At 44.2% G+C, this 17556-nt stretch overlaps 1 protein-coding gene across 8 annotated transcripts in view; it reads right to left on the bottom strand.

Moving 5' to 3' along the window:
- Positions 1–17556, bottom strand: part of ptprfa (protein tyrosine phosphatase receptor type Fa) — a 317924-nt gene that overhangs the window by 168168 nt on the left and 132200 nt on the right. For all 8 annotated transcript variants that reach the window (XM_064935762.1, XM_064935763.1, XM_064935768.1 and 5 more), the window contains exon 5: positions 7438–7626. In XM_064935762.1, coding sequence (XP_064791834.1) covers positions 7438–7626 — 189 coding nt within the window. The remainder of the gene's footprint in view (positions 1–7437; positions 7627–17556) is intronic.

The following is a 17556-nucleotide window of genomic DNA, read 5'->3' as shown; positions in this document are numbered from 1 at the left end:
TGTTACGTGTTTTGTTATTTGTTCTGTTACGTGTTCTGTTACGTGTTCTGTTACGTGTTCTGTTCTGTGTTCTGTTATGTGGTGTGTTTTGTTACGTGTTCTGTTATGTGTTCTGTTACGTGTTCTGATACGTGTTCTGTTATGTGTTCTGTTACGTGTTCTGTTACGTGTTCTGATATGTGTTCTGTTATGTGTTCTGTTACGTGTTCTGTTACGTGTTCTGATACGTGTTCTGATATGTGTTCTGTTATGTGTTCTGTTACGTGTTCTGATACGTGTTCTGTTACGTGTTCTGTTATGTGTTCTGATACGTGTTTTTGTTCTGTGTTTTTGTTCTGTTATGTGTTCTGTTACGTGTTTTGTGTTATTTGTTCTGTTACGTGTTCTGTTTACGTGTTCTGTTATGTGTTCTGTTGTTCTGTGTTCTGTGTTTCTGTTACGTGTTCTGTTACGTGTTCTGTTACGTGTTCTGATACGTGTTCTGTTACGTGTTCTGATACGTGTTCTGATATGTGTTCTGATACGTGGTGTGTTTTGTGTTCTGCTATGTGTTCTGTTACGTGTTTTGTTATTTGTTCTGTTACGTGTTCTGTTATTTGTTCTGTTACGTGTTCTGTTACGTGTTCTGTTACGTGTTCTGTTACGTGTTTGTTGTGTTGTGTGTGTTCTGTTATGTGTTCTGTTACGTGTTCTGTTTGTTACGTGTTCTGTTACGTGTTCTGTTTACGTGTTCTGTTACGTGTTCTGTTATTCGTGTTCTGTTGTTCTGTTACGTGTTCTGTTACGTGTTCTGTTATGTGTTCTGTTATACGTGGTTACGTGTTTTGTGTTCTGTTACGTGTTCTGTTATTTGTTCTGTTACGTGTTCTGTTACGTGTTCTGTTACGTGTTCTGTTACGTGGTGTGTTTTGTGTTCTGTTATTTGTTCTGTTGCCTGTTCTGTTACGTGTTCTGTTATTTGGTGTGTTTTGTGTTCTGTTATGTGTTCTGTTACGTGTTCTGTTATTTGTTCTGTTACGTGTTCTGTTACGTGTTCTGTTGTGGTGTGTTTTGTGTTCTGTTTAGTGTTCTGTTATGTGTTCTGTTACGTGTTCTGTTACGTGTTCTGTTACGTCTTCTGTTACGTCTTCTGTTACGTGGTTTGTTTTGTGTTCTGTTATTTGTTCTGTTGCCTGTTCTGTTCGTGTTCTGTTATTTGGTGTGTTTTGTGTTCTGTTATGTGTTACGTGTTCTGTTATTTGTTCTGTTACGTGTTCTGTTACGTGTTCTGTTGTGGTGTGTTTTGTGTTCTGTTTAGTGTTCTGTTATGTGTTCTGTTACGTGTTCGTGTTCTGTTACTTGTTCTGTTACGTGTTTGTTAGGTGGTGTGTTTTGTGTTTTGTTATGTGTTCTGTTATTTGTTCTGTTACGTGTTCTGTTACGTGTTCTGTTATGTGTTCTGTCGTGTTCTGTTACTGTTACGTGTTCTTCGTGTTCTGATAAGTGTTCTGTGTGTGTTTTGTGTTCTGTTATTTGTTCTGTTGCCTGTTCTGTTACGTGTTCTGTTATTTGGTGTGTTTTGTGTTCTGTTATGTGTTCTGTTACGTGTTCTGTTATTTGTTCTGTTACGTGTTCTGTTACGTGTTCTGTTGTGGTGTGTTTTGTGTTCTGTTTAGTGTTCTGTTCTGTGTTCTGTTACGTGTTCTGATATGTGTTCTGTTACTTGTTCTGTTACGTGTTCTGTTAGGTGGTGTGTTTTGTGTTTTGTTATGTGTTCTGTTATTTGTTCTGTTACGTGTTCTGTTACGTGTTCTGTTGTGGTGTGTTTTGTGTTCTGTTATGTGTTCTGTTATGTGTTCTGTTACGTGTTCTGTTATGTGTTCTGATACGTGTTCTGTTACGTGTTCTGTTACGTGTTCTGTTACGTGTTCTGTTAGGTGGTGTGTTTTGTGTTTTGTTATGTGTTCTGTTATTTGTTCTGTTACGTGTTCTGTTATGTGGTGTGTTTTGTTATGTGTTCAGTTATGTGGTGTGTTATGTGGTGTGTTATGTGGTGTGTTATGTGGTGTGTTATGTGTTCTGTTATGTGGTGTGTTATGTGGTGTGTTATGTGGTGTGTTATGTGTTCTGTTGTGTGGTGTGAGCGTACCAGAGTGGCAACTGACTAAGTAGGTTTTCTGTAACCAACACCTACTTCATACAGAGCTATTGTTCCGAATGCCTATTATCTTAATACATGTGACTACTTTTGCTCTGAACTTGCCTGTTTATACAACACACCTGGGGGCTATGCGTTTTAGATGTAGGTGTGCTATAATCCTGACTCTTAATGCTGTGTTTGTCTGGCTATTTGTTTCCTTCCCTTGGTTGTTTGTGCTATACACCTGGCTATTTGTGCTACTGAGCTGTCAGTCTGCTATGATCACAAAGCTACTTATTCTCTCCACCTGCTTGTTTGTGTTAACACCTGGTCATCACCATCAGTCTTGAATGGTCTGACCCTCCGTTCACCCAAAATGGGTGTGTTTCTGACTGGTACCTTAAGCATTCTGATCATCTCTAGAGACTACGTCTAGACAATCTAACTGGTCTGGGGTGTTCAGCTTCCTGTTGTAATGAGGCTAGCAGAAACACAGGTTACATACAGCATCTGATGCAATACTAAGAAACATGTGCCCTGAATACAGTAGGCTAACTTATGATATTGCTGCTTATTAGCATAATGATTAATTCTAATATGACTGAACTAGTTATTTCTGTTGCAATACATGTTTAACTGTGTGTATCAAATTGCCCTTGTAAAATACATGTTCATCAGTTATTATATTTTGTGCACCACCCCCTAACTAGCTGATTATCTTGCCTTACAAATAATTGGTTGCATTCAGTAATTCATATTCCTGTAGTTGTTAGTACGGGGTCATTTGGGCATATCTAGTCATATGCGACAAATGTTGGAGGAGTCGGTTTGGTTACTATACAGATACACCCGATCTGGATAATGACTCAAAACCACCATCCACACATTAAACAGGAGCATAGAGGTGGAGGAGAGGTTGAGAGGACGGAAAGCCCCCTAAAAGCTGTGTGTCCCATGTTGATGAGGTCATCAGCAGCTTAAAGAGGACTGGGTCTACGCTGAGACCTGCCTGGACAGACATACAGCCTCCATGTACTGAACCCAAGTTGGTTTAGGTTCATTATGGATATCACAGGCTTTGTCCATGGCCGATTTCAGAGCAGTATATTCTAGGCAAATTGTGAAAAATAATAGAGTTTTATTATGTTTTCGCAATGTCCTGGATACAGTAGGCAGGTATTCATTTTCCTATATGTTGGAGAAATACATTGGGATTAATGCAGAGAAATAGGTTGTTACCTTGGATTTAAGCAGTCCATGCTCTGCCTTCGCAAGGACATAATACTACTGTATATATTTAACACATTTTATCATGTCGTCGTTAACCATATACATATTCATAACAATTCAAGGGTGGCATATTAAACTCAGTTAATTATGTTACTGCTATAGCAGGCTTCAGTGGAGAGAATCACCAATCACCTGGGTTGTGTCCCAGATGGCACTCTGTTCCCTCTCCAGTGCGCTACATTTGACCAGTGACCATAGGGCTTCGGTCAAAAGTAGTGCACTATAATGGGAACAGGGTGCCATTTGGGACACACCCATGGCGAGTCAGGAGGAGCCAGGAGCGTTTGAGTGTCTGCACCACATACAGAGCCATGGCCTGCTACCCCAGGAGTATTTACCCGAAAATGAAAGCGGTTTAGCCAGGTCTAGAGACACTACTCCTCCTCTCCCACCCCTCTCCTTCCTCCCTATCAGATCCTCAGGCCAGCAGAGGAGGTCTGTTTGCTTATCGTTTGGCCTGTATTGTTGTCTGGTGCCAGACTAACTAGTTGGACAAGCCTATCGATAATTACCGGGAGACAATGACATGCTGTCCCAAATAGCACTACATTCCCAACATAGTATACTACTTTTGAAAAGAATCATATGGAACCTAGAAAAAAGTAGTGCACTATATAGGGAATGGGGTAGTGCTGAGTGATTAAGCTAAATGTCTGATATTTTCTAACTAATTGTCGGATGTCGGTTCAACTTTGAATTCCATTTCGTTCCATTTTTTTTCTTTGAGCTCAATGGTCATATTGCACAGTTTCTCTAGAGCTAAATCAGATCAAGCCCGAATTGTGTAGTAGGGAGTTGTAGTCTCCAACAGGCCATTATTTGACATAGTTTAGCGCAGAAATTGAGGTAATTAACTTTGCGCGTCTACTTGTCCGGTCTGTGTGTTCCTTTTTTATGCCTGCTATGTTAGGTTAATTTGGGGCAGACACAGAGAGAGAAGACAGAAGATTGTGCGATCAGGAGGGATAGAGAGCAGTTGCTTCCTGATATATCGCTGCCTGAAAATACATGATCTAAGTGATTGAAAGTTGGTATCGGCCTTGGTAGGGGGGGATAGAGCTCTGAGCTCCATTAAGGACTCAGTCTTGGTAGAGGGGGATAGAGCTCTGAGCTCCATTAAGGACTCAGCCTTTGTAGAGGGGGCGATTGAGCTCTGAGCTCCATTAATGACTCATTCTTGGTAGACGGGGGATAGAGCTCTGAGCTCCATTAAGGACTCAGCGTTGGCAGAGGGGGGATTGAGCTCTGAGCTCCATTAAGGACTCAGCCTTGGTAGAGGGGGGGATAGAGCTTTGACCTTCATTAAGGACTCAGCCTTTGTAGAGGGGCGATTGAGCTCTGAGCTCCATTAAGGACTCATTCTTGGTAGACGGGGGATAGAGCTCTGAGCTCCATTAAGGACTCAGCCTTGGTAGATGGGGGATAGAGCTCTGAGCTCCACTAAGGACTCAGTGTTGGCAGAGGGGGGATTGAGCTCTGAGCTCCATTAAGGACTCAGCCTTAGTAGCTGGGGATAGAGCTCTGAGCTCCATTAAGGACTCAGTCTTGGTAGAGGAGGATAAAGCTCTGAGCTCCATTAAGGACTCAGCCTTGGTAGACGGGGAATAGAGCTCTGAGCTCCATTAAGGACTCAGCCTTGGTAGAGGGGGATAGAGCTCTGAGCTCCATTAAGGACTCAGCCTTAGTAGCTGGGGGATAGAGTTCTGACCTCCATTAAGGACTCAGCCTTGGTAGAGGGGGGATAGAGCTCTGAGCTCCATTAAGGACTCAGCCTTGGTAGACGGGGGATAGAGCTCTGAGCTCCATTAAGGACTCAGCCTTGGTAGAGGGGGATAGAGCTCTGAGCTCCATTAAGGACTCAGCCTTAGTAGCTGGGGGATATAGTTCTGACCTCCATTAAGGACTCAGCCTTGGTAGAGGGGGGATAGAGCTCTGAGCTCCATTAAGGACTCAGCCTTGTTAGACGGGGGATAGAGCTCTGAGCTCCATTAAGGACTCAGCCTTGGTAGAGGGGGATAGAGCTCTGGGCTCCATTAAGGACTCAGCGTTGGTAAAGGGGGGATAGAGCTCTGAGCCCCATTAAGGACTCAGCCTTTGTAGCTGGGGGATAGAGCTCTGAGCTCCATTAAGGACTAAGCGTTGGTTAGAGGGCATTGAGCTCTGAGCTCCATTAAGGACTCAGCATTGGTAGAGGGGGATAGAGCTCTGAGCTCCATTTTGGACTCAGCGTTGGTAGAGGGGGATTGAGCTCTGAGCTCCATTAAGGACTCAGCCATAGTAGAGGGGGGATAGAGCTCTGAGCTCCATTAAGGACTAAGCGTTGGTTAGAGGGCATTGAGCTCTGAGCTCCATTAAGGACTCAGCATTGGTAGAGGGGGATAGAGCTCTGAGCTCCATTTTGGACTCAGCGTTGGTAGAGGGGGATTGAGCTCTGAGCTCCATTAAGGACTCAGCCATAGTAGAGGGGGGATTGAGCTCTGAGCTCCATTAAGGACTCAGCCTTGGTAGAGGGGGGGATTGAGCTCCATTCCATACAAAGGACACAGACTGTCTTTCATTTGCCAGCAGTGCAAAGGTCTTAAATTGAAATATGGAGCTATTAGCATTCCTTGATGGATAAAGGTCCTGTAATAGGGATACTAATTTATGAGCAAATGTAATCTCACTAGCGCATAATGAATTGTATTGGAACAAATAAATTGCTTGAATGTCAAGTTGATGGCATGGCACTAGTGCAGCTGTATTTTACTCGGTTCCTCTGACAGACAATTAACCACCGGCAGCACTTAAAAAAACGAACAGAAAAAATACATATGCCCATCTGACTGCAGTGGGACTATGGATGTTTCCCAAATAGCACCCTATCCCTATATAGTAGAGCATAGGGCTCTGGTCAAAATTAGTGCAGTATAAAAGGAATAGGGTGCCATTTGGGAGTCAAGCTATGTGTGAGGAGAAAGGCAAGCCAGCGCTATGAACCAAATTGAACCAAATAGCAGTGCTGTCGTGTTAATAATGCATGGTTGGAGGATCTGTCTTCACCGGAGGCCCTGCAACTGAGGCCTGTCGGGGAAAATCCTCCAGCTTCCACAGGCTTCAAAGCTACATATAGTGTGTCCCAAATTGCATCCTATTTCCTTTATAGTGTAATACTTTTGACCAGAGCCCTATAATGCACTATAAGGAATAGGGTGTCATTTGCAACACACACCAGAGATATCCTATAGCCTGTCTCTCAGCCTTTCCTTTCTCTGTGTCTCTGTTCAGAGGGGAAGCCTCTAGTTTCTACATTATATTCTATGCTGCCAGTGGTTCAAGAGTTGAAGCCTAGCTGGAATGCTTTTGGAGGTTGCACTGGGGCTAAGGGTTTAGGGAGTAGGGACCCAGACTCCAACATTTGCATAAATAAAAGCCTATGGCACATTGATAATGCAAGTTCACAGCTTGACAGCCACATTACTGGCAAAAGGTACTGTTGGAATAACTGTTGGCCATGAAATGTTTTCCTCAAAAGTGACGGTAGAAAAGGGAATAGCCCAATCACTGCAGGTATGCTGTGCACAGCTGGACAGCATTGTTGTGGTTCCTTTTACTAAATAAGGTGATAGAGGATGGACAAATGGTTTGCTCTGAGCGGTTGTCATTGGTGCTTGGATCCAGGCCACCTTTCTGAGTTGTTCTGAGCCTGCTAGTTGGTTATAATGTTAAGATGAATGGCTGCCTGAACCTATTGTTGTAGGCAACATAGGCACAGAACACAGCAGTATTCCCTCTGAGGAGCCGCTGAGGTAATTACGGAGCTTAATTCAGTCAAATGTAATAGAAAACACTTATTGACATCTTTAAAGCTGGAATCCTTAGTGGTGGAAGTGCCACGTCCGTTTGTGATATTACAACAACAAATAAGCTATTTCAAACAACAACCACTGTTTATTCCCCTCGGACATCATTGCACGCGTGGCAGAGCAGCAGAATTTGTACTGCAATTTTTTAGCACAGTATATGTTGACCGTGCAGAGACTCTGTACCTGAGCGGAGCTGTTTGATTCGCCCGTTACTGCTGTTGATATCTACAGGGAGGAAGTCTTTGAACCAGGAGATCTCTGGGTCAGGGTTGCCACTGGCAGCACACAGCATGGTGGCTGTCCTGGTCTTCTCCACCACCTTCAGCTGGGGACCCATGTCTATGGTGGGGAACCCATGAGGGATCTGGTCCTCTGGAAAGACAGAGAAAGAGTTGTGATGAGTATATATATGATATAAAAAGATGTCCAATCTTCATTTGATCACACTGTTGTTGCAGGAAATGCATACTTGTAGTGTATCCGTAGTTTAAAAAGGCTTCTAAAGTTTGTAATTTCCACTTTAAAATTCAGATTTGATTTGCCCTAACAAACAATTTATTAACCCTTACAAAAATATCCATTCATGATAATCCATACAATAATTCACATTGCCTGTTGCTGCAGGATTACTTTCCTGCTGTGAGAAACTGATCCTACACCTGTATTCTACAATGCCTATGGTATAAAAAGGTTGAGAAATACTGAGCTAATGCACCAGTCATCCAATGCACGCACGCACACACGCACACGCACACACACACAGAGCCAGTGACTCCTTCCATCACATCTTGAGATTTGAGACCACCCCGGCAGTCAGGGTCTGTGCTCTCCTTGTTGATTGGCCTGTGCATCCCACAACCTTGAGCTGCGATGAGGTGGTCACCTTTAAAACGCTGTGAAATCCAGCCCTAATGTAAATATCGCTAGGCCAAGGCGGGACTAATCCACCTACGGAATTTCTCGTCATGGATCTGTGGAGAGTGTGAGACGCAATTTCACTCAGGCCGAATTGCATTCAGATAGAGAGAGGGCCCTGCTCCGACTATCTACAGGGGTAAGTGTGGTCAAAAGCCAGACTGCCAAATTACGGATGAAAATGTAATCAAATCAATGCCTGAAATCCTATTCCATGCTTCCCTTCTTTTCCATCGTGTGTGGAAAGGGGAAAGATACCCCATCTCCAGGTGCTCTAGAAAGCAAGGAAATACATTGGAAGGACCTTGAAATAATTGATCCCAGAAAACTAGTGAAGATAGGACCAGAATCTGTACCAGGCTTGATGTTTTTATCTAAACCTGTTTGATTTGCCTGTTGCTGCTGTTGAAATAAAAACGTTACTTGTTCAGAAACAGTATTGTCAATTGAATCCTGTCCCTCTGCCAAGTTCTCTGTGTCACAGGTACAGTAATGAACGGCCTTCAACGGGACAAGCTAGAGTACATTAGAGAACAACACTTGCTGCATCGGTGACACTGCAAAAGACATCTGCGACCGCAACGGCCAGCAGCCAAGCCTGTATCGATGAGTAAGGTGATGTGACAACACTACCTACGTCCCAAATCGCAACCTATTCCCTATAGTGCAGTATAGGCCCTGGTCAAAAGTAGTGCAAAGGGAAATAGGCCCTAGGAAAATGGTACCATTAGGGACGCAGGCCACTACGTGTCGTTAGCCTTGTCTGACAGTAACCTGACAATGTGAGAGATGGAGACATTTGTGATTCTGTCAATGACAGGTACTGCAGAGGAGAGAGTCACCCTTACAGAAAAAACATATGAATTTCACATTTAAACATGTCAAATGTAATCTTATGTGAAGCTAATGTGATAACATGTGACAACATGTAAAGCAACATATGATAACATGAAACTAAACATGAAAATGTGATCTTATGTGACATGTTCCAGTGTTTTTTCTTATGGGCAACAGCAAGGAGTGTAGAAGGGTAATTCATTAGGAGAATGGTGTCTATTGGTACAGAAAGCCAATCATTCTCTCTGGCACCATGAGGAGACAGAGGATGTGTACTATAAAGGGAATATGGTTTCTTTGGGATGCATCCAGACTTGTTGATATTCACTGTGACCAAAAGCATCACACTCACACATACAGTGAAGTCAGTGTAGCCTAGTGGTTAGAGCATTGGACTAGTAACCGAAAGGTTGCAAGTTCAAATCCCCGAGCTGACAAGGTACAAAATCTGTCGTTCTGCCCCTGAACAGGCAGTTAACCCACTGTTCCTAGGCCTTCATTGAAAATAAGAATTTGTTCTTAACTGACTTGCCTAGTAAAATAAAGGTTAAAAAAAGTGCAGATACGTATGCTTGTGTAGTACTAGTGACATAACCAACATTGAGACAATCTATTCAGGAGTAGATGTTAAATACTTATGATCTATGCATGATTCTATAAGATCTTTCACCATAATGTGAGAAAATGTCCAAAAGATGTGCTGTACCATCTGAGGACAATATGTACATCCCAAATATCATCCTATTTCCTTTATAGTGCACTACCTTTTACAAGAACCCTAGGGGCCCTGGTCAAAGGTAGTGCACCATAAAAGGAACCGATTGGCATTTAGGACACACACAATGACGCAAATGTCTGGCTCCGAGAGAGTTGGAACACTACAGAAGAGTACAGTGACACACTGGGAAATCCTTTAATTAAGAGCTTAAGAAAGGGAAGGGAGGGGATCCAGTGGAGACAGAGAGAAATAACCCAGAGGAATCTGAGGAGGGGTTGGCTAGTTGGGCTGTTAAGCAGGTTGGCTGGCTGGCAGGTGGGCTGGCTTTGGGAAACACTGAGCCTGTCAAAATAACCCAGGGGACTGAAGAAAGGGGTTGACTGGGCGGCTGGCTGATTGGGATTGCGGCCTGGGCAGCTGGCTGACTGGCTGGCTGATTGTCCCTGGGAAACAGCGAGCCTATCAGTGCTGCTCCCTCGCTGGGCTCTGACTGAGGCAAGAACAGCCTCTTCTCTCCATCCTCACATAATAAGAGTTGGAGCTTAACCATTTGTTGTCATCTCTATTCACACTGTGGAGGAAGTGCATTGTCATCTGGCGAGGATGCCATGAGGAACCGTTCGCCCATGTGCGTCTTTGTCTGTTCAGTGTCACATTAAGAGATGGCAGACTGTAATAGTACCCCAAGGGAAGGTGGGGATGTTCCCATAAAAAAAACCTACAAGGGGACCATCTTATAAGTCTCTCTCTCCCTCTCTCTCTCTCTCTCTCTCTCATGCTGACTCTCTCATGCTGACTCTCTCATGATGGCTCTCTCCTGCCTTAGCAAGTGTCAGTCTCCCAAGAGCAGCCCAGTGAATTAATTCTTTTTTAGAGTCCTTAGTTTGTCGATTCTGAATGGTCTGTGACAAACTATGCCATATTTCTAAAAAAGAAAGGGAGTGAAGAAAACACTTGAGTTATCCAGTAATTATATAAACTCCATCAGATCTCAGATGACAGTCTGGCTAACTAACAGGATTGCATTAGTAGCATTCTCTACCACAAAAGATGAATGGCAGACTTGTTGTTGCTCATGGAAGTGTTGTATTTTCCTGTCAGCTTGACACTGGATATGAATGCCTGAGATTTGTTACTATCATAAATGGTATGTTCACTAATAGCTACCCAGTAATGTATTTCTAAGGAGGAAAATCACTATAGCCTAGTTAAAGCAGACTGAAAGCTGTGCTTACAAGTGAAACAATAGTGAGTACAGCATTAACCAGGCTTGGATTACCTATTCTTTGGAAAAGGTACCCCACCTAATCTACCCACTATCTTGGAAGGAATTCTTCAAATTGAGGATTGTAGTTTCCCACCCAGCTAATCTCTCTATAGAATGAGAGCTGCCATTGTGAAGCAGCTGATAGTCTGTCAGTTAGAAGCTATTTACACACAAGAGTGATGGTGTACAGACATGTCCTGTCTGTCTGCCCCTGTCACTCAACATGTGTTGTCCCAAATGGCCCCCTATTCCCTATTTAGTGGACTATTTTTGCCCTGGGCCTATATGGGTCTGGTTAAAAGTAGTGCACTATATACGGAATAGGGGGCCATTTGGGACGGAGACAAACTGCTGTCAACTTGCCCTCCATCATCTCTTTATCAATAGGGTAGGGTAACCAAAACTTCATAGCATGCCATTGTAAATGACTTAACTGTCAATTCCCATTCCTGTTGTTTTGCCATCTCTGTCTCTGCTCCCACTCCATACCTGGGAGAAGGATTTCACATGCCTCAGCATGTAATAGGTCCCTTTACTGCCATCGTCTTAAGGGAATACTGACTGTCTGCCTCAGCATGTAATAGGTCCCTTTACTGCCATCGTCTTAAGGGAATACTGACTGTCTGCCTCAGCATGTAATAGGTCCCTTTACTGCCATCGTCTTAAGGGAATACTGACTGTCTGCCTCAGCATGTAATAGGTCCCTTTACTGCCATCGTCTTAAGGGAATACTGACTGTCTGCCTCAGCATGTAATAGGTCCCTTTACTGTCATTGTCTTAAGGGAATACTGACTGTCTGCCTCAGCATGTAATAGGTCCCTTTACTGCCAGGGAATACTGACTGTCTGCCTCAGCATGTAATAGGTCCCTTTACTGCCATCGTCTTAAGGGAATACTGACTGTCTGCCTCAGCATGTAATAGGTCCCTTTACTGCCATCGTCTTAAGGGAATACTGACTGTCTGCCTCAGCATGTAATAGGTCCCTTTACTGCCCTCGTCTTAAGGGAATACTGACTGTCTGCCTCGGCATGTAATAGGTCCCTTTACTGTCATTGTCTTAAGGGAATACTGACTGCCTGCTTTGCAGGAAAACAAATATGCCACATGGTAAACAATATTTAATGGAACGGTTAACTGTAGTATTTGAACAGTATAACAGTATAATGCAGAACCATGATGGACAGTAACTCTCCTGTCTGTGACTACACATAACTTAGCTACAATGATGGCTTTGTCATGCAGATACTACTTTGTCATCCCAAACCAGACACGTCAGCGATACTCCCCAAACTGCCAGCAAATGCCACCCTTGTCACTGCACCCTGACCCACAGCCATGTTGAGTCAGGTGAGTGCTGGTTGGTTGGTTAAAAACTATCTGAGAGAGAGAGAAGCAGTGTCTGAAATGGCACCCTATTCCCTAGATTGAGTACTACGTTTTCTGACCAAACCCACTGCACCAGCCAAAGTCTGACCTAAGTGTAACGGCTGGTGGTTGAGCCGTGATGCCCAGGCCATGTTGCGAGAGAGAGGAGCAGAGCCTCTCCACACTGAGACTATTGTTCTCTACAGTAATGCTATGACAAGGTGTTTGGCACCAGCTACAGCCACACATTCCTCATGTAATGCACCAGCCTGCTTAGTACAGAGCACACAGAAACACGATCAGCCCAGATGAAGACAGGCCGGGGGGACGGAGGAGGGACTTGGACAGGGGTTGGGGGTGGGGGTGGAGGATGGTAAAGACACACAGGGCTACAGGAGATGTACATGTATGAGGCTGAGTGTTTAAAGAGCCCTAGCTACAGTACGAAAATAGAGGCCCAGATCATGTACAGGATGCTCAGAGCTCTTTGATAGGCCATGGGGGCAGACATGGTGATGCCAGTGTGTATCCCTGTCCCCCCTGATGGCTACTGCTACTTAATGACCTATTCTGATACCCTCTCAGCCTCACTTTTTGACAGTCAGACACAGGAAGATTCAGGTCTACAAGTCAACACAGTCAGCAACGTCTCCCGTCAATTGATGGAGTGCCCTGAAAGAAAAGGTGCACTGGTGATGGGTGGCCAGAGAGAATGAAAGAGAGGGGAGAGGGGGGGGCTGGTTGTGAGTCATTCTGTAATGTCTGAAAGACACATGTCAGGTTTAAGTTAAGATTAGTTTGGTTTGTGCGTGTCAGGTGCAGAAAAGCACTTGCCACCACATGGACCCATCATTAAGCAGCAGCTCTCGTGGTGCTGTTTACATGTTGGGAAATGAGCCAGGAGCCAGCCAGCCATGCTCCGTCCAGACAGACAGAGAATTCCCCTGATAATGAGCTCTGAGTTGTTGTGCTGCCAAATAAATATAGAATTACAGAATCACAGAACATTGACTTGAATGAGAATGTACATTCTAGTAATTATATTTCTATATATGCTGCTCTCTTGGTTACTGCAGGCAGATGGGACCTCTCTACTGAGTGTCTATAAGGGCTGACAGGTTGCTCAGACGATCCCAGATGGGTATAATTTGCCACTCAGGACAGGTCGCTCAGACGATCCCAGTTGGGTATAATTTGCCACTCAGGACAGGTTGCTCAGACGATCCCAGATGGGTATAATTTGCCACTCAGGACAGGTCGCTCAGACGATCCCAGTTGGGTATAATTTGCCACTCAGGACAGGTTGCTCAGACGATCCCAGATGGGTATAATTTGCCACTCAGGACAGGTCGCTCAGACGATCCCAGATGGGTATAATTTGCCACTCAGGACATCCCAGATGGGTATAATTTGCCACTCAGGACAGGTCGCTCAGACGATCCCAGATGGGTATAATTTGCCACTCAGGACAGGTCGCTCAGACGATCCCAGTTGGGTATAATTTGCCACTCAGGACAGGTCGCTCAGACGATCCCAGATACCAGATGGGTATCGGTTACCACTTCGGATCTGTGGCTGGGGGGGTATTGGGGCATAATAAGACGGTGGTGTGTATGACTGGAAAGTTTTACTGCCGAACAAGATTATCCTCTTTCCATTTTGCAGTAGGTACAGTGCATTCGGAAAGTATTCGGACTCCTTCCCCTTTTCCACATCTTGTTACGTTACAGCCTTATTCTAATATGGATTAATTGAAAATTGTATTAAAAAAATAAAAATAGGAATACCTTATTTACATAAGTATTCAGACCCTTTGCTATGCGACTCAAATTTGAGCTCAGGTGCATCCTGTTTCCACTGATCATCCTTGAGACGTTTCTACAACTTGATTGGAGTCCACCTGTGGTAAATTCAGTTGATTGGACATGATATGGAAAGGCACACACCCACAGTTGACAGTGCATGTCAGAGCAAAAACCAAGGCTTCAAGTACCTATTTTTATAGCGGGAAAACACCATTATCAAAAGGGATCACAAATGTGATTATGCATGTAATGCTTTTATTATAAAGGTGTCTCGAATCAGGGACAGCAGGAAAAAATCGACGCACTTAAATACGAATAGAGGACGATTTTCCTGTGGTTCATGTTCATGCCAGCCAGGTAGGCTATACTCCTGTTGTAAAGAGAAGCAATGTGCTTAATATTAGGAAAGTTGTGAAATAAATATAGTAGGCCTAGTCTATAGAAAGCTGATGGGATCATCCTCTTTTTAATAGAGGCCATCACTCTGTATTTTTCATGAAATCATAACCTATAAAAACGTAGCGCAACATGAGCTCATGGCTCTCATGAAGTGTTTGATTAGATTTTCAACTACATTTATATTGATGTCAGAGTGATGAGAGGGACAATAGAGTGCTGAGTACCAGGCAGTTAGCACGTTTGGTAGGCTACTAATGACCATGAGCAGCATCAGAGCTTGGAGAAGCCTAACTACCGTGACTAAACGGTCACATGGAATTTGACTGCCTTCATGACTTCGTGACCTCCGGTGTGACGGTAAAATGGTCACAGCAAATATCCCTAGTGGTGGCAGCATCATGCTATGGGGATGGTTTTCAGCATCAGGGACTGGGAGACTAGTCATGATCGAGGGAAAGATGAACAGAGCAAAGTACAGAGAGATCCTTGATGAAAACCTGTTCCAGAGCACTCAGGACCTCAGACTGCGGTGAAGATTCACCTTCCAACAGTACAACGACACTAAGCACACAACCAAGATAACGCAGGAGTGGCTTTGGGACAAGTCTTTGAATGTCCTTGAGTAGATCTGAATATAGCTGTACAGCAACGCTCCCCATCCTACCTGATAGAGCTTGAGAGGATCTGCAGAGAAGAATGGGAGAAACTCCCCAAATACAGGTGTGCCAAGCTTGTAGAGTGATAGCGAAGAAGACTCAAGGCTGTAATTGCTACAAAAAGGCTGCAAAAAGGGTCTGAATCCTTATGTAAATGTGATATTCTGTTATTTTTACACATTTGCAAACATTTCTACAAATCTATTTTTGCTTTGTCATTATGAGGTATTGTGTGGAGATTGATGAGGGGAAAAACGATTTAATCCATTCTAGAATAATGCTGTAACGTAACAAAAAGTCAAGGGGTGTGAATTCTTTCTGAATGCACTGTATATACCTGCACCATTCTGCACCATGTGTGCAAATCACAGAAGCAAAAAAAAAAATATATATATATATTAGTGATTTACTGCAATAGTACATCGGTTGCACACTTACTTAACTGATATATAAACAACAGCAATTGGATATGTTGACCACAATTCTGTTCGACTACATTGCCTATGGCAGTATTATGGGGGCAAATCCCCAATACCCACATATCTAACAGTGAACCACCTAATTGAAGAGCATGAAGCCCCTTTGTTAGCTTTAAAGCAGTGCCACCCTGGCCAGCTCTGGCCCCAGGCTAGCAGTGGTTTAATTAATGACAAATCTGGTGTTCTGTAGCTCGGGAGCATTGGGCGAGAGAGTGGTGGGCAGGGAGGTAGGGAGATATTTAAAACAACGAGAACACACCTTTTCTTTCCCCCTCGTGATATTTCCAGCAGCCGCCTCTTTCCTCCTCAATCTTCCCGCCATCCTCCTCCCTCCGCCCCTCCCTCCCCCCACCCCTCAACTCCACTTTAATCAAGGAGATGCCAGAGAACCCCAGGGGGAATTACATGCTCTTAATAAGATCTCCCTCTCTGGCAAATTAAGAGCGCCAACAAGTCATTATGTCAGGGGCAGAGAGAAGGGGACAAGATGGAGATGGTGGGGGGAGAGGTGTATGTGTATGTGCTTGTGTGTGTGTGTGTGGTTACTCATTGAAGACAGTCAATAGGTGACAGGTGTACAGCCACAGAACTCAGAGGAGAAAGGAAGTTCAACAAAGAGAGATATCATGGAGGGGCAGGGAGAACATTCACACAGCCATTCACCAATAAAAGCAACAAGCGCCTCCCACATAGGCTGTGTACTGTTCTCTAATGGGAAGAGATTGATTCCAGTAGTAAAAGGAAAAGGCTTGTGAGAGCTCAGGCCACCCACTGCAACATGTCTTAGAGATGCACTGAGAGAGAGAGAGAGAGAGAGAGAGAGAGAGAGAGAGTGCCATGGCTGTTACTGAGTCCCAAATGACATCCTGTTCCCTTTATAGTGCAATCATTTTGACCAAGGCTTATTCACTATTTCATGCACTATATAGGGAATAGGTTGCCATTTGGGATGCAGACAGTATTTGGGATTCAGGCAGGAGCTCTGTAATCTAACACTCCATGGGATCAGCCCAACTCTGACAGACACTGACACACCGTCCCTCAACCTGTCCCTCAACCTGTCCCTCAAATTGCTACACCGTCAGGGCGTAATTGGGACTTGAGTGGGGGCGTGACACGGTGACTGATAACACCATGGTAACACCTGGACTGTTGACACAGCAATCGGAACCATGGCGACACTGAGTGTGTCCCAAATGGCACCCTATTACATATTTAGTGCACTACTTTAGAATAGGGCCCATATGACTCTGGTCAAAAGTAATGCACCATATAGGGAATATGGTGCCATTTGGGACGAATGCCCTGTATTTTTTTCCCAGGAAGTGTGAAGAATAGGGCATCACACAGGTAGCTACTGAGAGGAATATAATTTCCTGTTGTCTTCCACAACCAAAGCCAGGCTTCCGAGATTCACTTGTTATCATCAAGGATAATTAGTTGGAGGAATTTCTCTCTCCCACCTCTCTGTGTCTAAACATGCACGCACACACACACAAACACACACACACACTTAAGCAACACAGCTCCTAATAAGCCTTTAATAGCTGCTGTTTGAACCGAAGCCTTTGAAGAGGACCCCTGAGGTTAGGTTAGTCCGCAGAGTTTACTCATACAGTAGACTAGCACGTAACACTTTACACCCTGGACACATCTGCATAATTACTCATCACCTACTGGAGGTGTGTGTAATAGTGTGTGAATTTGTGTATTGTATGCTAATCACGTTATCGTGCATTGTGTGTGTGTGTGTGTGTGTGTCTGTGTGTGTGTGTGTGTGTGTGTGTGTCAGCACTTCGGTGGATCTTACAGAGTAGTGATGGCTCAGAGTGTTGCGCGTTCAACCCCAGGAATAGTCA

The sequence above is a fragment of the Oncorhynchus masou genome, chromosome 24 (genome assembly GCF_036934945.1).
Source record: "Oncorhynchus masou masou isolate Uvic2021 chromosome 24, UVic_Omas_1.1, whole genome shotgun sequence".
NCBI lineage: Eukaryota > Metazoa > Chordata > Actinopteri > Salmoniformes > Salmonidae > Oncorhynchus > Oncorhynchus masou.
The sequence above is the reverse complement of the archived record's forward strand: the minus strand, read 5'-3'. Positions and strand labels throughout refer to the sequence as shown.